Source organism: Argiope bruennichi, chromosome 9 (genome assembly GCF_947563725.1).
Source record: "Argiope bruennichi chromosome 9, qqArgBrue1.1, whole genome shotgun sequence".
Taxonomy (NCBI): Eukaryota; Metazoa; Arthropoda; class Arachnida; order Araneae; family Araneidae; genus Argiope; species Argiope bruennichi.
In genome coordinates, this window is record NC_079159.1 from 52,194,365 (window position 1) to 52,221,506 (window position 27,142).

The following is a 27,142-nucleotide window of genomic DNA, read 5'->3' on the forward strand; positions in this document are numbered from 1 at the left end:
TCAAATTAAAGTTTAAATTTTAGAGGAAATGCTAAAAAAAATTAGGACAATCCATTTTACAATGAACAGATCGAGCAAGGATTCTAAATGTATGAGTTACATAAATGGCAAAATTAGAACTTTAAAATATTTTACTGGAGAAATCATTAAGATTAAGTCATATAAAATATTTAACTGAAAATTTTAACCAACTAGTCGCCAAAAGCGGCTAGTGTATAATACATATAAGAGGAATGGAACAGCTATTAATTTATCAGAACAATCGCCAATAAAGATGTAATGTAATGTGCATAAAAGTATTTCTTAAGTTTATATAATAATTGTCAATAAAAAAAAATTACTTTTGTTCAATAGCTTCTTAAATTAAAACAGATACATTTTTTCATTTAATAACAAAAAAATTATTTGAAGCATATAATGTTATGTATAATAGATATAAGGAGGATAGAAAAGTTATTAAAGTTTACGAAAACAATCGTCAGAAAAGACGGAACATAAAATATGGAAACATATTTCTTAAGTTTAAACTATTCTTATTAGTTTCTTAAAAGCAAAATAAATGTTCCTTTCTTTTAAAATCGTTTGCATAACAATTAAATTACTGAAAGCGTTTAAGAAGAAAGTGTAATAATTTAAGAAAAATGGAAAAGTTTTTAATTGTTAACATTATAATTATTATATAAGACTACAAAGCTGTTTTTCGAATATATTTATAAAACATATAATATGATGGCAATGCTTATTTATGAGTAAATTTTGCAATAATAAAACGATATTAAATACTAAAATAATTTCTTCCAATATTAAAAAAATCAGGATGCATTTATTAAATCTAAAGCATTTAAACTATATTTTATATTATTATAAGAATAATTATTCTTTCATGTTTAGGTTCCTTTTGCTTTTGATATAGAAATCCGATTCACTACTATAATATTTCTATTTTTTTTAAAAAAAATATTTATCGTTATTTATATAGTGAAGCTTTAAAATTTATGCTTTTGGAAGAAAGGAAAAGAGAAGCCATAATCAAACGGAAATCAATTATTAACCCAAATTAACATAACTGTATGTTATGTAGTTTTTTTTTAATGCTCCGTTTGAGAAGAGTTTCATCAAATTTTATTTCTCTAATGCTTTCTTTGTCATCTTAATGAAGTAACTGAATTCTGAAAGCACAGAAGGCCTATTTTGGAGTCATCTTTCACTTTTTCCTCTACATCTGATTTCCGCAATCATTTTGATCCCTCCCGATTCTACTGACCCCACCCTTTCCGCTTCTATTAAAAACCCACCGGTGTCCATCTCTCTTGTGGTGGATAGCGTTTTCTCCAAAATGGCCAAACCTTTCCAAAATACCAGCAGTGGACAACACTTCTGGGAAGCAAAATGCCCATCCTTCTCGAGCCTATATAAGATGGACAACTTTCCGTCCGCCTGCGTGTGTTAGTCTGGCCGTGCGTTTTGCTGCCCAAGCCTAAGTTCACAATGTCCACTGCATCGGAGAAGCAAAAGCGGGTCTTGCCCCTGTTCCAGTATGTGTCCTTTTCCACCAGGGACAAGTTTGGAATGCGGGTGCAGAGGGACCCTCGCCTGGCAGGCTTGGGCATTTTGGGAAGGGGCGTCCTCTTCTCCTGCTTCCACGAGGATCATCTGAAGGAAGCCACCCAGTTGTATGAAGTACTCATCAGTAAGTACTCCAAACACTTGCTGATACTTTAAAGTGATGACTTATAACGGTAATTAGATGGATGGTTGATTGATGGTACTTAATTAATTCGAACTTTTTAATTTAAATTCACCTGTTCGATTTTTTTCCCTCCTCCGGCCTTTGAATTTCATGTTAACATGATGTTAAAATACCATCTGCAATTCTGATTTATTTTTTTAAACTCCAGATTAACGCTAAAAATAGCATTTAAAAAAATTATTTCTGAATTATTTTCATTGTTTAAATATGTCGGTAGTTGTAAGTTAATAATTGTTTGAAATCCTTGATTCACAATTAATTCACTTACTTCAATTTGTAATTCACTTTAAGATTTTACTGATGAACCATGTATTTATTTAAGAAAATCAAAAGAAAAATATATCACTTTTCAAAAATATATGAACAAGTTAGATGTCAGTTGTGTTGATTATTTTAAAGCTATAGTACTACTGTCTGGATAATATTTGATTACTAAAATTATCTGTTAATTTAAGGATACTAATATTTTTAATATTATTTATTAATAATAATAAGAAAAATAGCAATAATATTAATTTTTTAAATTATAGTTATGATTTCTTTATTCATTAAAATTACTTCTATTTATTTATTAAGAATGAATTCCTTTTTTTAACTGTTAAACACAAAAGAAATCTTTCTGCTATTTTCAATTTGAAAACTGTTTTTTCTTTTTGCTGTATTTTTTTACATCCAAATTTTCTTAATTCAAACCTTAGGATAAATCATATTTTTCCTGTTGTACCGTCAGTTTCGAATAGCCAAACTTTACTGGATTTGAAAAATAATTCATAGTATCTAGGCAGTTGAGAACCCGCATCCATTTGATGAATTTCTGGTTCATCCTTGGAAGTATTATGAAATTTTTTATACAAAATCGAATAAATTTCAAACTATTGCGTTACAAGTTACTTATAATAAAATAATAAATTTTGCAAATATGTAGCCTTGGAATTTATTCCATAATGTTTTACGAAATCAGTTATATCTCCAAATGTATATTTTGAGTTTATTCCATATTGCTTTTCTTTGTCCGATTGCTTCTTACTTTGAAAAATAGATAATGATCAAAATACCGAATACGTACGGAAATTTTTATATTTGATGTTTCTTAACTGCTCAAAACAGGTGACTAAATAATACAGCTACTCATCCAAATGGTTAGCATTCGCTACCGTAAATCTTTCAGTCAATCTTTGAAATGTGCTCCGAAGAATTATTTCCAATTTTTTATTGATGGTTTTGGACGCCATCTTGTTATAAGATAAATTTTTTCCCCAAGATATTAAAGGGAGAATTAATTATTCCTCTACATTGATTGATAAGAGTGATAAAATTAAGATGAAACAGAATTATCATTTAAGGATATCTGATTGTTTATAAGTTGAATGTTTCCTAGGATGTTAAAAATAAGATATATAATAATACAGAGTAAAAATGCATATGCGACCTCATATAGATGTTTTAAGGCAAATTCCAATTGTATCTGGACATTTTTATGCTACCGAGAATCAAAGACCATTTTGTGGATTCCAATTTTAATATTCACAATTTTATCTAAGTCAATAATCTAAGTTGCTGATTTATGAAAAGAAAATGGATTGATCCCAAGCCGTGGCAGAATAAACTACATATCTCCAATTGTTAATTTTGAAGATTTAAGGCATTAGAATTTTTCGTTAATGTTTTTCAAAAACCATTGTATTTTAGCATGCGTAGGCTAAAGTTGATTCTCAAAAGCATGATGTTGTCCAATAGAAAAGGAAATTGTACTGGGCCAATAATTACCTGGGTGGAAAGTTCAATGTCATCATTCATAATCGTAGATTACTAAGAAAATAACATATGTATAATCCTTTTATTTCTATAGCATCTTGAATTCTTTTTTTTTTGCAAAAAACTGCAATTTTATTAATATTTTTGTATAAAAAATGTGCGGATGTTTAAAATTGAGTTTTTTGGAGCCTTTAAAAAAAAAGAAATAAACTGCTCGTCTTTCTTTAATATTATTTAATCTTATTAAAGTATACGGATAAATGCAAAACACAGCTTTGTTAAAAGTCAGAAAATGTATCTATTTCTCACAAAAAAAAGGAGTCTAATATTGCAAGAAATTATATTTATGAATTAGAATTATAATAATACATTTTTTGGACTTAATTTTCAATACAGTTTTTGACTTCATTTTTATAAATAAGAAATCTAACTTTGATTGATTATGAGGAATTTTTATTTGTTTTATTATATTAATGGAAAATAAATACTTATTTACTTAAAAATTTGGTTGAAATAGAGAAATATTTTACATGAATTACAAAAAGAAGCGCTGTATATTAATTTTTCTAGAAGATAAGGAGGAATACATGCCAGTGTTCTTCAGAGAATTTTGTTCCAATTCATCACGTTAAATGGTTAATTCATCTGTGAATTTTAAAATGAAAAGAAATTAAAAGTAAATTCTAATTTAAAATATTCATTGCATTATCAATCTAATGGAATGAGTATTAAGCTGTTCAGGACCGTAATCACGCGAAATCTTAGACTAAGACCAAATCCACCTAAACTCTTTTGAAAAGCAATGAAAAATTTCCTGCTAATGCTACAAGCTCCGTTGTTATAAAACTTAAACTGTTGAATGATCGAGAAATCAAACAATAATTTTAATGCAGATATTTCATATTAAAAATTATAATTTCTCGGCAACTGAAATGTTCCATAAAAACGAGAAATATACACTGTTTTTTATTCATTCTTTCTGGCATATTATCAGTCAAATAAAAATGAATAAATTTCTGATGAAATAAAATTTGTATAAAAAAGATGTATAGCTCGCTATGGAATAAGTAAGGTTTTCGTCAAATATTATTACAGAAATAACTAAATTTTTCATTTAATTTATGAAATAGGTAAATGAATGACGGATATTACTATTATAAAATGTAATCAAAGCTAGATAGAACCTCGATTATTCAAACTGATTATGACCATAATCACCTCAAAAATTCAATTAAAGGAGAATAAGTTTTAAAGTATGACCTCTTCTTTTGCAAGATTTTGCGAAACTGTTTTCTTGAAATCAAAAAAATGAAATTAAAGAATATTTTCACGTATTAGCCGATGTATTGCTTGTGAAATTCTTTCTTGGAATTACCAGGAGAAAAAGATATGTAATTTGCACATCAAAAATCCATCTCTAAAAAAATCATAACAATCATTGAGAAAATATGTGAATATTATTGATTTTCGTTATTTTTTGCATTTTCTCATCGATTTTCCAAAAATATTTTCAAAAGAATGTTTTCTCTCTCTCAATAGCGCTTAAATTTCGGCCAAAATTACAGAACCATTTTTTCTTTTTTCATAAATTGAACGCCTTCAAATCGCTGTTAAAGTCCTTAAAAATGTAACTACGTTTCTATTTTTCCCCCTCTAAATTGATTTTGTTATTAATTTACGAATAATAATGGCACTGTGGGAAGGTGCAGTTTTGTTGTACAATAATTATGATTGTTCTTGCCATAATTCAGGTTGTTTTCGAATTTGTTCGATAATGTTTCTCATTGCTAAATGGCAATCATTAGGTCAATTCTCTGATTCGATCAATGGACTGTCGATCATTCTATTCGGATTCTCTAACTTTAAACTTTTTATAAGCATCAGTTATCAATGTTTTTGAAAAAGAATTGTTTAAAAGTCTTTTTACAACATTTTTTAATATTTTTATAACAGAAATTGCGATCAAGAAATAATTTTTAATGCATTTTCTTCGCCCAATTACACACGCCATTAAGCAAAACCGTCAAAATTGAAATTCTTCTCTCATTAAAAATAAATTTATTTTCAGACGATAACATGAAAACCAATATTGAGTGTTGCCAGATGTTTATATAGTAAGCCTTGAAAATACTTCATAACAATTTGAAAAAGATTTTTATCATATATATTCATTTTGAATAAAACATTCTTGATTCTTTTTAATCACTTTAGTATATTTAAAATGAGTAAAAAAAATCTATTACCTATTTCGGTATTCTGCAAGATTTCAATAATTCATCGCCCATAAATCGTACCAGACTTTTAAAAATAAGCAATTAAATGGTATTAAATAATCAGCTCACATTTTTAATTCCACGTAAATCTTCCCAAATGTCGATGATTTCTATTTCTGCTCTGTGGTTTGGTAAGTTATCTCTTGCATTTATCTGAGAAGACATATCGGCTTAAAGGCTACGCAGACACGCGACCGGATATTGTTAAAAATAACTTTGTTATGATCTGCGATAACAAGAATATATCTGAAATTAGCCTCACGATGTACGGAAAATAGACGTTTATATGTTTGTACAATCTTCTTCGGGGAATAATGGAAAAAGATCAGAAATACATGATCGCATGAAATTTTTAACTTAGAATTACGGTTTATTGTGCTAGGTTAGTTCAGTTAGATGATAGTCATGTTTTAAATTACACGAGGACTATATTTAGAGTTTTGACATTTTTAACAATATGGATATTGATATTATTAATTTTTTTACTTGTACAAATTAGTGAAAAAATCCCTTGTTGAAACTTTTTATTTTTTAAATTTTGAAAGATTTCCTTTGTTTAAAACAAAACAATCATATATAATATGTTTTTTCGTATATAGTTTTAAATATAATTTCAAAACCTTAAATAATATATTAATTTTCAAAAATAAAACAATTCAGTAATATGATTTTGCTAGTTGCTTTAAAACTTTAGTTAATATTTTTTTGTTTTTTGAATTTATGTAACGCCAGAAACTGATCATATGTGGGATAATACACTCACAGCAATGTTAGTAAACAAGTTTTAAATAAAATGGAACGAAAATTGAAAGGACAAACAAAAGCATGAAGAGTGTGTGTCTATCATTTTAACTTGATACATTTCAGTTGTATGTCTGTTTTATTTGGAATAAATGATATCCAAAATTATAGAAAAAATAATTTAAAAAGTTTACTCTGAAACATTTATCTGCATTTTAAACTTAATTAATAATAATAATAAGACAATTTATTCATACATGTAATTAAAATTTATTCATAAAGATTCTAAATATAGCTCTAAATGAAAATTCATATATTTTAAGATAATGTTTTATTATTTTAAGAAATTTTAAGGTTGAGATTCATACAGATTAAGTAAGATTTTTTTTGTATTTTGAATGATAAATAAAAATTCTTGCATTAATATCTGAAAATTTTTTGCTATTACATTTCTTTCACTGCATGAAAGGAAATCTATAGTTCCGTTTTCCGTTTCCTTTAGAGATTTTTTACTTTATATGGTGATTATTAACGATAGTTATTTCAATTTAATTAATTTAATTTCAATTAACGATGATAATTACAGTTTTTAACAGTGATTATTTCAACGACCTTGAAAAATTTTATGCTCTAAAAAAAGTATTACGAATTACACAAATAAATTATTTTTTAAATATAATTCTCATTATTTTAAAGAACTTATTGATATAAAAAAATAACATCATTGAAGAGATAAGACAATTTATTATCACTACTAAGTTTTATTTGATAATGATAAGGTTGGTAAAAAATTTCTGTCGGGTGATGTATGTTGGAATTGGGCTAATTCTAATTTTCTCTGATATATTTCATTTTTTACTAACCTAATGTTAAAATATTCTCTATTATTCAAGTTTTTTTTCTTTGTCGTATGACTATTTTAAGCCAAGTTTTTTGCACAGTAGCTTCTGAGGATAAAGACCCCTGAGCACCGAGTGACTTCTACCTCATATGAAGAACTACTCACACACTCGCTTGCATAACCCCTTTTTCAAAGGGGGGCTCATTCACGCACCTCACAGATAGAACACAGGTTAGAGAACAACCATGTCTGAACCCGGGACGCGTAGATCACGGGGAAAACGCGATGCCCCTAGGCCAGGACGCCGGCCTATTATTCAAGTTTGTCTTTGGATACATAGTTAAAAATTAAAAAAAAAAAAAAAAAAACTCTCGTTACTTCTGAATTGTTTCACTAATAAATATGTTTTCCACATTTACGCTGATAATTTAATCCATAATTATTATATTTAGCGGTTATTATGTTTAGTTCTTAAACGTACATATTTATTCAAATTATTATTTAAAAATTAGTACTATATTATTAAATTATTATTATAATAAATTAATAAATTATTAAAGTATTATTAAATTATTATTATTTTTTATACGTTATTATTTATCAATTGTGCATTATTTAATGAATTTATATTAAAAAAATAAATCATTACTGTCATTTTTAATTAAAAATTTATTTTTGATTAAAAGTGACCGGCCGGACCCCTTTTTCCTTAATATTAATTTTTGGATAAGTAATTTTTTTCCACTTTAATTTCAAATTTTCCAAATTTCATTATATATTCTAGATTTCAAAAAAAGCATTTAACATCCTTTTTGATGAATTGTTCTATTCTTTGATTTTCAGCTGTTCCTACCTTCGAAGAATTCCTCGATTTGTGCCATCAATGCAGGGACTACGTCAACGAAGGACTGTTCGCATATTCCGTGTCCGTAGCCATCTTGCACAGGAAGGATTGCAGAGGTGTCAACTTGCCACCAGTTCAAGAAATCTTCCCTGACAAATTCGTCCCAGTAGAAACCTTGTATGAGGCCTACAAGTCCACCCAATTGTACAAAGATGATGAAGTACGTTCAATTTTTACTTTTTATAAAAAAATACACAAAACAGAAAGAGAAAATATTATAATTATCAAATTTTCGACCCGGAGATTTTCCACTTTTTTCAATGGACGAATTTCCTCTCAAGCCTCTCCGAGTCAAAAAAACACATTTTTGAATCACGTCTATTCATTTATCTGTCTTTGAACACTATATTTAAAAAAAATTAATGCTAGACGAATGACATTTGGTATGTAATCTTAACACTAAATTTGTAGATTTATGTCAAATTTTGAAAGGAAATACTTCGATCTGTCTGTCTGTCTGAGAGCAGGGAAAACACTTTAACTACAAAAAAATAATTTCGTGTGGACTTTTAGCATCTAAAGTGTAGATTCTTATCAAATATTGACCCAAGTCCATCAAAGAATTGACGATTTGCCTTGCGATAGCTAAACAAATACAGCGATTTGAATTAATGAAATTTGTTGCTTGCACTTGTAACTAAAATTATATTTATGGATTAAAATTTAATTTAAATCTATAGGTGTATTGTAAAAGCGTTCAAAATGCATATCTAATTTCTTCACTATGCCACGAAGCACAAAACGCTTGTGTGCAGGACTCTAAAAATTGAGCATTCGCAACATTCAATGCCTTGATTCAAGTCTAACATTTTTAAGCTGAGGGAGAGGGAGATGATACATTTGTTATGGAATATGCGAGAAAATTCAATGGATATTGTTCCCACTGATTTATTCATTCATTTTCTGTAAGTATATTTTGATAGATTTCCATTTTATGAGAAATATGTTCGGTGGACTCGGCGAATTCCAATGAAAAAACCATCATTGGCTTCAAAATGGAACATTAATTTACTTATTTTAACTACTACATCGGAACTGACTCTTTCTGTTAACTAGATTACAGCTACAGACTTCCATATAAGCAGAATGACTTAATAATTTTTTTTAATGATCAACTATCTGATTAATATTCATTAAGAATGAATCATGTGATTTTTTTTATGCTTTTGTTTTATGCATGTATGCCAAAAATTAAAGCTTATTTAACTTTTCTCACGTTTTCTTTCGTCTGAAACACACACACACAAAACAAACAACCGAAGGCTAATTTAGCAAATAAAATTTAATGCATTTAAAGATGATCCAAAATAAACACTTTTTTTATTAGAACACTTTCATCATTTATTCATTTGTGAATAACGAATTAAGTTTTGCTTTAGATCTCTTACAGTCTATAAACCTATTAATTAATTAAAAACAAAAAATTTACATAATTAAATTTACATAATTAAAAAAAAACCAATCTGAATTTCCTTCCTTGAATTTCCTTCCTGAATTTCCTTCCTCCTATTTCCATAATAACTATTTTCTATTTAAATGTGTTTTTTTGAAGGTGTCAGATGCTCAATTCAAAAGGTTCAAATTAAAATAAAAAAAATTTTTTTTTTTGATTTCTTTGCCTTTGCTTTAATTTGATTTTTTTTTGCCTTTGATTTCCCGAATTTGACTATAATTTGAAATTTTGTGGATTTAAAATAATATTTTAAAAGTTTTTGGGGTTTTAAAAAATTCATATCTAAATTTTATTGCTACTTGCTGATTTCTTGTCTTAATAAATAGAAAAAAAATGGATCTAGCAATTTATTTTTGTTTTACTGAAAATTACAAATCATAAATTTTTTAAAATTTAAACTCGTATTTTAATATTCGTAATTATTTTAATAATATTATATTCAAAATAATTATATTTCTTAAAAGTGAATGAAATATGTATACCGCTAAAAGAATCACGAGCATTTAATTCAATGATTCGAAAAATATTTTAAATATTCACTGATAGATGACAGCAGCAAAATTTTAGATGGAATGATCTGTTTTAACCATACTTAAAATTTGGAAAGCAGTAATTCTATTGAAGTATATTTTTATGTCATGAAATGAATTAATTTTTTTGTCAATAAATTTCAATTTATTTTGCTTGTGTATATAGCAATGTAGGAATACAGCTATCAATTTTTTTTTTACTATTTGTTTATGATTTTTTTCGAATTTTTTGAAAAGTAAATGTGGTACTTATCTTACTCTTTGAGACAAATTACATTTTTTGTTTTCAACTGAATTTGCAATTACTTAAAAGATAAATTAATGTTCAATAGGTGATAAAAGCAAGGAAGAAATAAATTAAGAAAAAACTTGCTTCTGCAACTCTTGAAAAAGAGATTAACTTTAGAAATGAATATTTTCATAGGTTACGTTGTAGGTGAAAATCGAATTAAAAAATTAATAAATTTAGTTGAAACTTTAATGCATATGGGGAAAACATCCAAACCAAGAGAATTATTCTATGTTAGTAAACGTTTGAATAATGCATTGGTTTTGAATCCATCTTAAGAATATCCTGTATCTGTAATTATCTGTTTCTAATTATTCGTAGTCTGCATTAGTTAGAAAAATGTATGCTGAAAATTTGTAGTCAGTTATGTAATAAATTGAGATATGAAAAGACTATAGGCAGTTTTTAATTAAATGGACTATAAACATAATGCAAACAAATTGGAATAATTTTTTGCTGCAAAATGTAACAAATCTTACCAACTCTATGATTACGGAGAATATGATTTCTACATTGGGATATGTGTGTACATTTAAAGGTTATTTTTTAATTAGAGAAGCTCAAGACAAAATCTTGTTAAATTTTAGCAATATTTCACGAAATTCTAGCAATAGCTGTCATCATAAAAACATACTGATGAACATTGCTATTGGATGAGCATTAGATTTAAACTTGGTAATGATCTGAGCCCTTCTAATCGGAAAATATCCATTTTTATGGCTATTATAGTAGAAAAATAGTATTTAGTGACAATGTTTATAGCTGCTGAAAATTCTTGTGAATTTTCCATTTTTGTGGCTATTACATTAGTAGAAAAATAGTATTTAGTGACAATGTTTATAGCTGCTGACAATTCTTGTGAGTCCTCCGGAAGAATACCTGATGGACTTGATTTTTTTCTTTTTCTGTGAAAGGGAAATTTTGATCTGTATGTTAATTATCGTATACTGTGTAGAGTCCTTCATATTCTTCACTTAACAAATTAGTTGCCTTCTTTTTCAGGACGTCATCATTGACATCCAGAAGACAGGTAACATCATGGATCCTGAATACAACTTGGCTTACTACAGGGAAGACGTCGGAATCAACGCACATCATTGGCACTGGCATCTTGTGTATCCCGCTACATGGAGGCCAGAGGTCATTGGAAGGATCAAGGACAGGAAAGGCGAATTGTTCTTCTACATGCATCAGCAGATGTGTGCCAGGTAAGTAAATATGAAAACTAGAAAAAGTTATCTATTACTAACTAAGATAACTTTGCTCATTAAGTTTTACTTTAGTTTATTACTTGCTTCTAACCTATTGTGCCAAAATTTTGCATTTTTAAAAGTTAAATGATATGTTAAAATTATTTTAATGATACAGCATGATGGCAGAAATAGTGTACACAGAAAGAAATTGATGAATGCATACATTGAAGCATAAAAACGTTTTCATTCAATAAAGAATCAAGTTTATCTAATTAATATTTTAATTATATAATCTATATCTATACTTATAATAAAGCTCAATGTGTGTGTGTGTGTGTGTGTGTGTGTTGGCGCTCTACAGGCCAGGTCATTTGACATACAGCTATCAAATTTGGTACATGTATACCTTAGAGGTCGGGAATGTGCACCTGGGGTCCCTTTTTTTGAAATTTTAATTAGAATTTTAATTATTAATTAAAAACTAACTTTCCCGCCAAAAGAATCTTCCATTTTCCCCACCGCCAACTTTTCCGCCAAAAAAATCTTCCATTATCCCCAGCACCAAACGAGAAAGGCTTCCGTTGTTTTTTTCTCCCAACAGTAATGAGGCTAGGGTTAAAATTTTTCGGCGGATTATTTCAATCGGTTCTGCTTATTTTCTTAATGTTTGATGCATTTAAAATTAAACATTGTTAATGAATCAATCTTTCAGATTCATTCTGAAGTACTTTTGAATTAAAATAAAACAGAATAAAGGAAATTAAAAATTTCTAATCCGCATAGCTTTACCCCAACTGGCGTAGAAAAAAATCACGTATTTGCGTTACGTAACCGGCGAAGAAAATTCACGCATGCGCATTCTGTTCTGATTGTTGCCATGACAACATGTATATGCTTATAGTTTTAAGTACAACGTTTTTTAAGTAGTTTTTTTAAAACCTGTTTTCAACCGTTTATTTTAAACGATTCGTTTTATTTTCTTAGTGTTTGATGCATTTAAATTTAAACATTGTTAATGAATCGATCTGCTCATAATGAATCTAAGAAAATTTTGTTGACCAACTCTTGAGATATTACATAAATTTAAAAAAATATTCTTTAGTGCCCATAAAGTTTAAACGCTGAGTGACTCTATTTTCAGTAATCAGATTATAAAAAAATGCTTTGTTTCAGTAAAAAATATTATTATATTAATTGAAGATAAATTCTTTCCACTTTAATTTAAAGCATAAATTCTACGGGTGCTAACAGAAAATGAGAGAGATACATATTACGTTATGACTGAAGGCCTTTATAATATTATGAATGAATTATATGATAATCAAAATTTGAAGTTTTAAAATATTTTGATGAAGAAGCTATTAAAGTAGAAATTGCATAAAATATTTAATTATTAAAATTTTAACGAACATTAAGATTGGCGAACCGGCTGGTCGCCAAAGGCGGCTAGTAATATAATAAAAATATATATGAATTCAGATATATGTTTCTTTAAAAGAATATCTATAAATTAAAAAAAATTTAACTTAAAAAGGAATTATTTTTTTATTCTAAAAATACCATAGTCAATTAAATACTGAGAAAAAAAATAAGTCCTCTCTAGGATACAGTTTTATTAAAATATTTCTACATTAAGATAACTATATCTGTATTGAAACGAACATTTTTTTAACTTGTAAATGGAATGTCAAAGATTCCTTTTAAGTTTATTTAACCGACAGATAAAATCATGAAGCTTACAGCATTTTCCAGAAATTTATGACACGTTTTTACCATTTTTGAAACAAACGTAAATAATTACTATATTAGTATTTATCCATGGTATGTTTGGCTGGAAATGGTACGTATTTTAATCTTTTTATATGCATGGTTAAGTGGAGGGGTGGCTCCTGATTGCTATAGGCAAGTGTGTAGATAAAACTTTTTAAATTTATATCAAGCTAATATAAAGAGATATTTAAAATATACATTGTTTCTTACAAGGGAGTAATTGAGGGTTTTAGGCAAGTATTTCATCAAAAACGTATTATAATGTTTCGAAATATTTTGCATGCAACAGTATAATTTGATTTTGAAATGTAAACTGCCTTGAAAATTATTTGGTATCAAAATTGCCTCTTAAATTCCACTTGCCTAGAGCCCTCAGGTGCTACCCTTCAAAGTAAGAATAATGTAATATGCAATTTAAAAGACGTTTTGGTTGGAATCTATTTTGATGTGCCTTTTGAGTTTGTTGCCAAAGAGGTACACAGCAAGCAAGTAGATTTGTTCTTATTGTAACTTAACGGCTGATATTTGTAGTAATACCTTGACTTGTTTAGTTACGCATCTACTACTTTGGCGACTTGGCATCTTTGGCACCCTTATTTAGTGAGTTGAATTTGTTCACCCTGAGTTTGTTGCCAAAGGGTTTCAAACAAGCAAGTAGAGTAATTCTTCTAACAACTTAACTGCTGATTTGTGAATTAATGCCTAGTCTTGTTTAGATGCGCACCTACTACTTTGGCGACATGGTATTTTTGGCACCCTTATTTGTCGAGTTTAGTTTGTTAACCACTGTGTTTGTTGCCAATAGGTACCAATTAAGCAAATAGAGTTGTTCTAGAAACTTAACTTCTGATTTGTATACTAATGCCTTGCCTTGTTTAGTTGAACATCTGCTACTTTGGCGAATTGGCATTGTTGGCCCCCTTATCGATTCGAAAGGGTACATGAAAGTAGATTTCAACCACTGTGTTTAATCTGTGCATTTGTAATAAGTAGTCTGCCATATAGTTATGTTCGATAACAGTGTAGAATCTCCTTGATATTATGTTCTTAATATGTCCATGTTGTAAATATATAAATAATTTGACATTTTAAAAGTTGGAGGATTACGACCATTTTAAAACCAATATCTGCAGCATAGAATAGTATAATTAATATTTAAGCACTTATTTTTTTGAAAAGTTTAGATTTTGTTGAAAATATCAACAAATTTTTTTGAAAAAGCTATTTATGTATGATATGCATTGAATCCTTCTTGTTTGAGATCACTTTTTCTCAAACACGAATTGCTAAAATAAGTATTTCTTTTTTTAACTATTAATTTAATTCTGATTTTAAGGAGATTCTAAAAAGTTTTTTCTAACAATCAACAGTTAAAGATTTTTCTCACATAAAATTAATTCATAAACGTCAGGAGCTGCCCCCTTCTTAACTTGGTAAATTTATTGGGTGAGTAATGGATACTCAAGACAAGTCACCAGGAAGATATTTGAAGGTAAGTGATTGATACTGTATTTTTATTTTTAAAATGTCAAGAATTATATATTGCAGGGGATAATGAAAACTGACGTGTTATGTGGAAGTTCTCATATTATAAACTTCAGCTATTAAAAATATTGTTTTTAGATGTTTTTACCGCTGTCAAAAAATGTAATAAAATGTAATTGATAAATATATTTCACTAGTAACTCGTACAGTTCCGATTTTAACATAAAGTAACCCTAAATGACAGCTTAAGGAAGTTGAAACAATGAAGTACTGTACATCAAAGGAAACTGTATGTTTCATTGGTTTTCTGACTTACAGGACAGCTTCTGAATAATATTTTCGTTTCTTTTCACCGCATTATACCCCAGAACTCGGAACCTTTACGGTTCTTTAAATGGTTATGAGCGGAAGAATTTATTGCAAAATAAAACAACAATAAAATTGTATGTTTAAGTTTGCATTCCAGTGCAAAATACATCACAACCAAACTATACAAAATGTGCGTGTTTGGTGAAGAAATATGTATCGATGGGTTTTGATGTAAAGTTTAATTTGCTAGAAAAGGTCTTGGTAAGGAATATTGATGAAGTATTGGTACAGATGAAATGAATTTTGATGGGAGTAAAGAAATTATTTTGGGCTTGGATCTGGAGGAAACCAAATCTTCGGTACCCAGGTTACACAGTTTATTGCACACTATATGCAATATTCTGCTTGTTTGTTTGTTTCTTATGGCACTTGCCACTGACAAGCCCGCTGTTACGAAGACAGCGATTTAAGCTTGAGGGGGACGTCTCTTATTTTTTATAGCAGCGCCAACTAGGGCCAAGAGTACGACTTTGCTACTCACGCATCACTCATTCGCTTGCACAACCCCTTTTTACAGGAGGGCACATTCACACATCTCACATATAGAACAACCATGCCCAAACCGGGACTCGAACCCGGGACGCCCAGATCACGGGGAAGACGCGCTACCCCTATGCCAGGACGCCGGCGCAATATTCTGCGATATTCAATATTCAAAAAGATTAGGAAATATTTCGAGTATTTTCAAATATTATAAAATAATATAATATATTTAGGCTATTAGGTTATCTTGGAAGTATTATGCTTCTTATTTTTATCCAACAGCAATTTAAATTATGTTTCATTAATTAAAATTAACTTTCCACTTTTTAAATTGAAATTTGATTATATTTGACGAGGCATTGAAATATACAAGAAAGCAGTGATCGCAGGCAGATAAATTATTCCTTGGGGAACATAATATTCTTGAATATTCTTAAATGCATACAGTTTATTATCAAACAACTAATTATGAGTTCTTATAAGATTATTCCAAATTTTTGCAGGTTTATTTTATTCGTTATCAATGTATTACTTTATTTAAGCACTTTAATGCAGGTGGAATAGACAAAAATAATTCAAAAGTAACTTTTCCTTACACAAATATTAACTTTACGGAATCATGTATTAATTTGTGGTGAAAGCTTATAAGCCAGTTAACAGCTACGTTGCACGAGCAATTGCTTTTGTATTGTGATCATGTTACTCGGCTGCGAACCACAAGGTCCCAGGTTCTATCCTCGCTTATTACAATCCGCTACAAATTCATAAAAATTTCTTAAAAAGTTCTCATACCTTTAAACAAATGTGTTAATAAAAATGCGGTTAACTGTAAAACTTCTGTGGCTGATAATCAGTTTTTATTTTATTAACGATCATCATGGAACTAATTGTTACTTTTAAATGAATATCATCATTTTGATGAGCACGATGCTTGGGTTGGTGTCCCCCTCACCGTGCTTCGATATCTGCGGATTGATTACAGATTAACATTACTGTATTATTACTGTATACTGCTTATTGAATGTTGATATTCATAACTCATTTCTAGATACGATTGTGAACGTCTGTCCAATCACATGCCCCAGATGATTCCTTTCCACAACTTCCATGAGCCTCTTGAAGGATACTCTGCCCATCTGAGTTCCAACATCAACGGTTTGCCGTACTCATCCAGAAGTTCTGGCACTAAACTCCGGGATTTGGATGATTGCGCTGTCCAGGACATGGAACGATGGAGAGAAAGGATCTTGGAATCCATCAACTTGGGAGTTGTTGTTGATCCCAACGGACACGAATTCCCACTCGATGAAATCCACGGTATTAATATTCTTGGAAATATTATTGAATCCAGCTACGACTCAGTCAACGTGCCATTCTACGGAAGTTTGCACAATTGGGGACATGTCCTGATCGCTGCAGCTCATGATCCTGATGGCAGATACAAGGTAGGATGTACTTTCGAGGTTTTAAAAATCTTAATTGTCAAGTTAATATTTGTAAATAATTTCTTGAAAAACAACATTTTTTAATGTTTTTCTTGTTACTCGTTGAAGAATTTTTTGCCCCCCCCTCTTATAGTTTCAGAAAACTAATAATGACTGAATTAAAAAGTGTGATATTAATGATAGTTCCAAGTTTCCATTATGTAGATTGAGCTAAGCAAAATGAATCGATAAAATAGTGCGACATTTACTACATTATGATGATTTAAATCGTTAGATATTATTCTCTTTTTTAATTACGTTGATAAATTTGAAGATTTTTAGAAAATTAAAGAAGAATGGATTCATGTTTAAATGTCTTTTTGTTTTGAGACTCTGCACCAAATTATTGTGGGTTATCCATTTATGTTATCAGTGGTCAATTATTGAAATATTTTTGGCAGTTTATTTTATTATTATATGAAAAATGACATTCAACCCATTATCCTTTAAATTTTGTTTTACAAGCAATAGAACATGCATTATCATCTTCAGAATCAGTAAACAGAATTCAGAATCAGTTTTCCAAATATTTATTTATTTACAACTTAATTGTTTATGTAGATTTTAATTTTCTGAAGCGAAATAAACTTTTACATCTTTATATTACGAATAAAAGTTAATTGAAAATCAGAGCATAGTTCGTATGAAGTATCCATATACAACAACGTCTGATCTATCTTTTATCTTATCTTTTTAAGATCTTATCTGATATTATGCTTTTTTTAAGTTTGATTTTATCTAATAAATTTGAACGTTTGCTTTTTTTTTTTCAGTTGAACCCTGGTGTTATGGACGACACAGCTACTTCCCTCCGTGATCCCATCTTCTACAGGTGGCACAGGTTCATTGATGACCTTTTCCAAGAATACAAGAAAAAACTCCCCCCATACAGCAAAAGAGAAGTGAGTAGTGTTGTTTAAAATAAGAATTTCTTTGCTACATGAAAAGAAAGAGTTTGTCATGACATAATATCTGAACTATTTCATTTCTTTTTCTATTTTTAGTTGAATATTAATGGCTTGTCATAAGGCAACATTTGAACTATTTCTTTTTCCTTTTTCAATTCCTACTATTAACTCTCTCTCTCTCTCTATATATATATATATTTATTTATATATCTTGCTCAAATTTTCAATCGTTAATAAAATACTTTTTATTCATCCACTCAAGTTCAAATACATTTTTTTAAACTTGTAGTGGATGACACTTGATGTGAATAGAGTTTTTTTTCAAATATTAATTAATCAATTAAATTTGTCCAGTAATTTCTATTTGATCACCAAAGTCGCCACGTCGCCAAATGATCGCCAAGTTTGTCACCAATTTTGTAATTATTTAATAAAAAGTAACTAAAAAAAAATTGTTGACCTAAGTAGGAATTGACTTAAAAAATTTTGTTTTATATATTACTTGTTTTTATTTGAATTGTAACGGCTCATCAGGAGACAAACATTTAAACTATTTCATTTCTTTTTTTTAAATTTTTATTTGAACTCTAACGGTTTATCATGAGACAACATTTGAACTATTTCATTTCTTTTTCTATTTTTATTTGAATTCGAACGGTTTATCATGAGATAAAATCTGAACTATTTTATTTCTTTTTCTATAACAGTAACGGCTTACCATGAGTCAACATTTGAGCTATTCCATTTCTTTTTCTATTTATATTTGAACTGTAACGGCTTATTATGAAACAACTTCTAAACTATTTCATTTCTTTTTTTTAAATTTTTATTTGAACTCTAACGGTTTATCATGAGACAACATTTGAACTATTTCATTTCTTTTTCTATTTTTATTTGAATTCGAACGGTTTATCATGAGATAAAATCTGAACTATTTTATTTCTTTTTCTATAACAGTAACGGCTTACCATGAGTCAACATTTGAGCTATTCCATTTCTTTTTCTATTTATATTTGAACTGTAACGGCTTATTATGAAACAACTTCTAAACTATTTCATTTCTTTTTATACTTTTATTTGAATTGTAACGAAACGGCTTGCCATAAAAACAACGTTTGAACTATTTCCTTTTCTTTTTCTTTATTAATATTCTATGGATTTTACTTACTGAGGTTTCGTGATCTCATATAATTAAGCCTAAAAAGTACTTATGTATTCCATTCCATTCCAGAACTTAATTTTATTATGAGAAGCTGTTAATGTTTTGAGAAATCTCAACTGATATCAAACGAAGGTTTCTTTGCTACCATTTTAATAATTTTACAATGTATACAAACTGAAAAGTGCTTAGTGCATATAATAAAATAATATATAAATTAGGATGCTTTTCATTTAGAATCTTTTTATGTATTTTCAACAAAATATTGACGCATTTTAACTTTTTTTTTCTTTTTATGTGCCTTTCACATGACATAAGGCTTACTTATAGAATCTTTATTTGAAGCTACTGGATGTTATAATTCTATGGTGCTATAATGACTGGATTAAACAAATCTCATAAATTCCTTATGTAAGGTTTTAATAAAAAATAGAAAATATTAACCAAGACAAGAAGTTATTTTATTAAATTTTCTGTTTGAATACTCGTATAAAAAAAGCTTTTTTTTTTATTTGATCAAAATCTCCCCCCCCCCTCCCCACACACTTTATTTCTCTTAATCATGAATTAAATATTCAAACAAAGATAATTGTTTTCTGAAGAGAGAAAAATTAAAAATTATTTTTAAGTATATTTTTAGACCATCACTACTGTATTTAAAATTAGATCGAAAAAGATAAAATTCTGCTTATTCCATATTGTTGCAATATAGAACATTTAAAATCTGACAATCAAAGTCAAAATAACGGTTTAATAGAAATGTAAAGGTACATTTTTTAATAAAAAATTTAACTTCTTGCAGCACTGACCGTTTTCGAGAATAAATCATTGGATATAAACCTTTTCTAATCTTGACTCCCTTTTTCTTAGTTTTAACAAATGGTATTTAAATAATTATTGTGGAATTATAAAAGAATTGCAAAATCTTTTCAGGATTTAGAGCTCACCTCATGCCTTAAGCTTGGTATGCTTGTACGTACTTTGGCGTTTTTTTGATTTAGAGAAAAATATACTCTTTTATAATATAAAAATCTCCTAACTTAGAGTAATCTTCATTATATCCCGATTTAATTAGAAAAAATTAATTTATATATCCAAAAAATATTTTTTGAATATGTATATTTTTATTATTTGACAAAAGAGGTAAAAAATTAATGGTAATAAACATTATCGCTTATTATTCTGTTCTAACTTACTGCTAAAGATAATCACCATTTTCTTATTTTAGCTGGAATTCGGCAATGTCACAGTCAAATCTCTCAGCGTCAAGGCTCAGACTCCTAACACAATTAGAACGTTCTTCAAGCAAGATTACTTGGATGTCTCCCATGCTTTCTACTTTGGCAGATCTGGAAGCGTAAAGGTAAGTTTATTACCTTCTTTAAGTTCTTCACTGATTTTTTTATCCATCAAATCATGCTACGTGGATGTTAGATCTCTTGTTCCATATCGGAGGCAAGTTGAGAGCTGACATATTTTGTAAAAATATTTCTGGTGTTAAAATCAACAAAATTGTTGAATGCATATTATGAACGGATGCTAAGCTATAAATATAAACGTTATAATCAAAGAATTTTAAATCCATTTAAAAATATAAACTTTTTTGCAAAAACTGTTGCAGCTAGTCCTGCATTTGGTGTATTTATGCACAAGAAATATGGGCAATGGCTTTATTTGACCATAAAATTAATTAATCTGAATTTAAAATTAAGAAAATCACGACTACCAAAGGTTGTTAATAAATTCTTAGTTTTGGAATAGGGATTTCCCATTGCTCTAATCTTGTTCTGCTATGTATTAAATTCGCATAATGTTCATAATATCCAATGAATCAAATGTACATTCTTTCTATTAAAGTTGTGGTTTTGGTCAAATGTCCTACTAGTGTAGTTTGAAAATTTAAAGGGAGGCGATGTTAGTTAAAATGTTGCGCTTTTATGATCATGGTTCAAAGTTATAAGTTCCATACTGAAAGGGCATTATATTGCTTCACAGTGAAAAATTAAATGCATTTACTTAATTTTGTCTAGTTTTATGAAACCAAATTTAAAAAATTAGATTGCACTTTAATATATGGTTTTGTCCTTTGAACCTTTTGATAAGAGATTTAAATACCGAATAAGGCTAAATAAAGTTTAAAGACTATTAAACTCTTAAAATTATATATTTCTAAAGTATTTTTGCTATTTACAAGAAGATATTTTTATATTAACCATATGCCATTGGCGAATTTTAGGTGTAACGGCATGACGTTGGAGAATATAGCAACTATGAATTATATGAAATCTTTGGCAGTTTGTTTTGGACATTAATTGCTGATTGCAATAAACTTCATATTATCGACGGATTTTATGGCATTTAATCTCTGGCATACAAATATTACAAAAGTATCTGAGATTGTTTAAATTTTTAATTTTAGATTTTATTATGATGCATATAATTGCGTTGCTGTTTGAAGTTTCAGAGGATGCAAGACCCGAGTTGAATGGGATGCCCGCTCCTGTGTTAATCATGCAGTTTTTATGTTTGATATTAGAACCATCACGATTTTTCTTTAATTTTATAACCAGAGTCATAAATATAAAAACGAATTTTTTTTTGGTTTGACCGTTTTTTACTTTGATTATATTTCGTATTAATAAAGAATTTTAATTATTACGCATGATTATGATTTTTCAAATTAATTTTTTTGGGTTATTCAATTAACGTTCAGATTAAAAACTGCTCATTTATTACATGCGACTATTTCTGAATGCATCAAATATTTTATTAAAATTTGAAATATTTACATCTTCACTATATTTCATAAATATTTATGAGTCTAAGTGTGGGGATCTTTAGTGATTGGTTCTATTATGATATCAGGCCTGATCTTAATGCAAATTATGAGCATTTTTTGGAATGCAAAATGGTTTTTAATAATCGCTTTATGAAATTTTTTTTTGTATGAAAGGAATTAGTTTTATTTGCTTTACAAATATTGGCCAAAACTTTTTTTAGTTAATTATTTTAAAATAAAATTGGTGTTGGAGACTTTATAGAAAAATAAACAATTTCTAAACTGTTTTCAATTTTATTTTCTATTACAGATATATTTACACCCAAATAAGTAAAATTAATTAATTAGAATTTGTTAATTAATTACCTCACAATTTTTATGATAGGTTCGTTACCAACATTTGGACCACGAGCCATTCATCTACAGATTCGAAGTGGAAAATACCGGAACCAGGACTCGACACGCTAAAGTGCGAATCTATTTGGGACCCAAACGTGATCATTTGGGCAATGAAATCAAGATTGGTGAAATTAGGAGACTTATGATTGAATTGGACTCTTTCCATGTTGAGTGTAAGTAATGTGATTCTTAGAAACAATTATTGTTAACGTATTAACCATATTTTTAATAATTAAAATACTGTGGTGATGAAAATTCACTATGCTTTGTTAGGATTTTATTCTATCAGAGAACACCTCGCAACTGGGGATGAGATGGTTAAGGTATGGGGATCTTTGCTTTTCAAGAGAATCAATGATGGAGTGAGGTCAAGTTACCCTTACTCTGATGACGTGTCGTATTTTTGAATGAGAGATGGACGCCTGAACCGAACGTAATATGGTTATAATGCATTCGTCAAATGTTTGATCTAAATTTCATGTCGAATCGGTCATTTAGGCCATCCAAGATGCATTAAATGGGTAAGAGTAGCTCCTTGTTGTAGGGAGATTTCGAGGTTTATTGCAAGTTAATTATGCAGAATGGAGTTTTGAGTTCAGAATGCCTTCAAAATTTTCCCTGATATTAAATTCAGAACTGAGAAAGTTATGGAAACTGTTTAGTGGATTTATTTTAGCTCATGATAGTAATTGATGATTCTTGATTAGTTTCATTTAACGCGCATTTTGCAAAATTATTGGTTAATTTTTTTTGAAAGCTTACTTGCTTGCTTCGATTTATTTAAATGCTTATTAAACATTGTTAGGCCAAATACTAGATTGTGTCATATTTGGTGTTAATATTTAGAGACAATGACATTTTCAAGCAAGAAATATTTTCGAGCATTTTTAAAAAAATTGAGCACTTTGTTGCTGATACAAAAAAGACTATTGTTTCTATAAAACACATAACCTTGATGCTCAAAGGACACAAAAGTTTCATATTCTAAAACTTTACGATCGGAAGTTTCATGACCCTAAAATTTTTTTACATAAAGTTATCCACCCTGCGTCTTTGTTTCAACATTTATTAGATTAAAAAACTGTGGTTTGTTCTTTTTTCACTTATTGCATCCTTTTCAATGAGATTGTCTTCCAAATAGTTTAAGCATTTTTCAATTTAATATATTTAAACATCAATTCCCGATTTTTAAAATTTAAAATCTATTTTTAAATTCGAGGAATATAAAGATATTTCACAATTTACCGTAATCTATAACTATGAATGGCGTATTCTGTTATAAACTATTACATGATATAAAAATTTGTAAATGTAAATAAAACTGCTGAGATTCTTTAAAAAAAATTTTGTGTTCGGTTTATGTATTATTTTCTAAATCATTTGCTCTTCTCGTTTGATTCAGATTCATTTACCCCCTTTGATCTATGAATATTTCTTTAAATTTATGGCTCTTAATTGTTTTTTTCTCATTTCTTTAATGAAACTTGGTGAAAACATCACTGAACCTTTTCAAATCAAATACCTTTTTTTTTGGCATATTCATTCTTTCCTTTGTTCTCTGATTGTCTTTTTAAATTCATTGTTTCTTAGGTTTATTTTCCCCTCTTGGGACTTGTGAATTTACAGCATACAATAGACAACCTTTAGGCTTAAGTATATATCATTGGCGAACATAACCAATAGACTGAAGTTATATATTTGACGGTTTTTTGGATGACTAATCTTTGGTTGCAATAATCATGACATTCTTGGAGAATTTTTTTGTCAGTTAATCGCTGGCATGAGGTTATAACACATGAATGTATGATTTTAGAAAAACCTATTGAGAACATAATTTAAAGTCGCCAGATCATATACTTTCCTCTTTTGGCTCATATTGTTTTATTCTTTGAATGTCTTACTAATTTCATTGCTATTAATCATTTTTTCCTCTCATTACTTTAATGAAACGTGGAAAGAACATCAATGAACGTTGCCATTTACAATGTCGACAATCATATGTTTTCTCGTTTGGTTCTTATCCATTTTTATTTTGTTCTATGATCTATAAATACCTTTTATTGTTCTTAATTGATTTTTCTTCTCCATGTTTTACTGAAATTTGATGATAATACTATTAAACGTCGCCAAATCATATACTTTTCTCTTTTGGTGCATATATGGCTCCCTTTGTTCTATGAAAGTTTTGTTAAATTCATTGTTCGTAGTCTTTCTATTACTCTTATTATTTTATTGAAATGTGGTAAGAGCGTCATTGAACACTGCCATTTGTAGTGTCACCAAATCATATATTTTCCTTTTTTGGTTCATATGCATTTTTATTTTCTTCTATGAATATTCTTTTAAATGCATTGTTCTTAATCGTTTTTTTCATCTCAATGCTTTAATGAAACTTGGTGAAAATATCATTAAGCATCACCAAATCATCTACTTTTCTCGTTTGGTGCATATATGGCTTCCTTTGTCCCATGAATGTTTTGTTAATTTCATTGTTCTAAATCATTTTTTCTACTTAATGCTTTAATGACACCTGTTGAGAATATCATTAAACATCGCCAAATCATAACCTTTTCTCTTTTGGTGCATATCTGGCTCTCTTTGTTCTATGAATGCTATATTAAATTCATTTTTCTTAGTCTCTTTATTCTTCTCATTCCTTTAGTGAAACCTGGTATGAATACCATTGAACGCCGATCCATCGATTCCAGCGTAACCTTGAGCAAGCAGAAGTCCTTGAGAGAACTCCTGAAGGGTGAAGGAGCTGACAGGAGAGGAGATGAATACTGCAGCTGTGGATGGCCAGATCATCTTCTTGTTCCAAAGGGTGATGAGGTTGGATTGGAATTCCATCTCTTCGCCATCTTCACTAACTATTTCGAAGACACTGTAAGTATTATTTTTGTTGGTAAAACATTTTTTTTTATGATTTAATAATTTTTCAAGGATTTCTCCACTGGCGCAAAATACTGTACGAAATCTCCACGATGCTGTACGACATTCTGAATGCCGGCCAGTATCGTGTAGATATCGTAACAATGCCTTTCAGCTTTGGTGCTAATAGAGTTGTTTCAGCTGTGGAGATATGAGATTCCTGCCATTGAAAAATTATTTTTGTTTTATTAATTATTAATTTTGCTTTAACCTTCTGACGTACTTCTGCCCACTACTAAACACTTTTATCCTCTGATTATTTTAAATGTCTTTTTCATAAAAGTTATGGGTCTCTGTATAAAATTAAGGGTTAATTTTAATCTATAGTACTACTTGCAATTTAATCAAAAATTTTGCTTTAAATATACTGTTATTTATAATACATATTGCCTCCGGGGGGTATAAAGTTAAGGTCACTACTTGTGGGAGTATGGATTGATCCCTCCATGCTCAGAACTTCAAGAAACGCTACGACAAGAACAAAAGTCGATTTATTTCATACAAAAAAACAAAAAAATAATAGAATAAGTAAAAGTAGCTCTTTTGACGTGGGTAAGAAATATTAAATTCTTGGGGGCCAGATTACATAGTGGGTAATGATACAACAGTCCTCACAAGTCTATATATTCGTACTCATGTAAATGCCATGCTCAAAAATGCAATGTTTTTGATCAATGAAATTGGGCTCCACTATTTAAATTATTGGGCTTACTATTGGGTTTTCACTATTAAAATTGTACTTCTGTGTCAAATCAATTCAAAAAGGAAAGTCAATCAAGATGCATTCTCAGAGTTCTCCACTATATATGACGTACGAAACGTCTAGGTCTGAAGATAAAAATCTATGCACTCTTTGCGTTCATGGCCTTGGTGAAAGTTTTTATTGGGGGAATAACACCTTTATTAGGGAATATGCGAGAAAGTTTCGGTGGGACCACTTCAGTTGGCTTTCTTGGTACTTTTCTGTTTCCGAGGGCCGTTAGCGACAGTTAAATTATTTTCACCAAATCTCCAAAATTTCAAAAATTCGACAAATTTTTTTAAACGCAAACTTGCGCCATAAGGGTAGTCATGAGTTTTCCCTGGTTTACCACAATTAATTAAACATCACGCCAACAGTTTGGCGATTTTTTTACGGCCCTCGGAAACTGAAAAGTACCACTTTCTTATATAAGATGCTTCAATTTAATGCTTTATTTTTTTTCTACACAATGCAAAATGGTATTTCTCATCAATATGTAATAATGCTTCTATTTCCATTTCCAGGTTAACGATCACGGCCGAACTAACGAATGCTTGGATGCTGTGAGCTATTGTGGAGCCAAGGACCAACTGTACCCCGACAAGCGAGCTATGGGCTTCCCCTTCGACAGAGAGATCCGTGCTTTCAACTTCAAGGAGTGGAGGCTGCCTAACATGATTGATACACAAATCAAAATCAAGCATACCGTTGCTTAAAGAGACATTATTAAAAAAATAACATCCGGATTTCAATTATGAAGAATTATTAAATTCAACTTATATATAAGAAGAAAAAAAAACCCAATGAAATTAAATAAAAAATAATTTATACCGCTTGTCTTTGTTACCCCTTGCTTCTTAAGATTTGACAAGGTATTGATAATAAATGCTATTTTGCAGCTAGA

The 27,142-nt window shown here is 29.2% G+C and overlaps 1 protein-coding gene across 1 annotated transcript; it reads left to right on the plus strand.

Annotated features, from left to right (window-relative positions):
• The first annotated feature begins 1,427 nt into the window (after positions 1-1,427).
• LOC129983734 (hemocyanin B chain-like) lies at positions 1,428-27,142 on the plus strand. The gene is made up of 9 exons (XM_056093334.1): positions 1,428-1,690; positions 8,204-8,424; positions 11,539-11,744; positions 16,885-17,281; positions 18,094-18,222; positions 20,616-20,750; positions 22,552-22,738; positions 25,228-25,451; positions 26,763-27,142. Exons 1-9 carry the CDS (start codon positions 1,489-1,491, stop codon positions 26,952-26,954), a joined length of 1,893 nt encoding a protein of 630 aa, XP_055949309.1. The 5' UTR covers positions 1,428-1,488; the 3' UTR covers positions 26,955-27,142.

What these genes read in the sequence shown, in the direction of transcription:
- LOC129983734 (XM_056093334.1), top strand. Translation starts at nt 1,489, where the DNA reads ATGTCCACTGCATCGGAGAAGCAAAAGCGGGTCTTGCCCCTGTTCCAG. An exon ending in AATTGTACAAAGATGATGAA is followed by an intron (nt 8,425 to 11,538) that starts GTACGTTCAATT and finishes CTTCTTTTTCAG; the next exon opens with GACGTCATCATTGACATCCA. An exon ending in GGACTCTTTCCATGTTGAGT is followed by an intron (nt 22,739 to 25,227) that starts GTAAGTAATGTG and finishes TCATTCCTTTAG; the next exon opens with TGAAACCTGGTATGAATACC.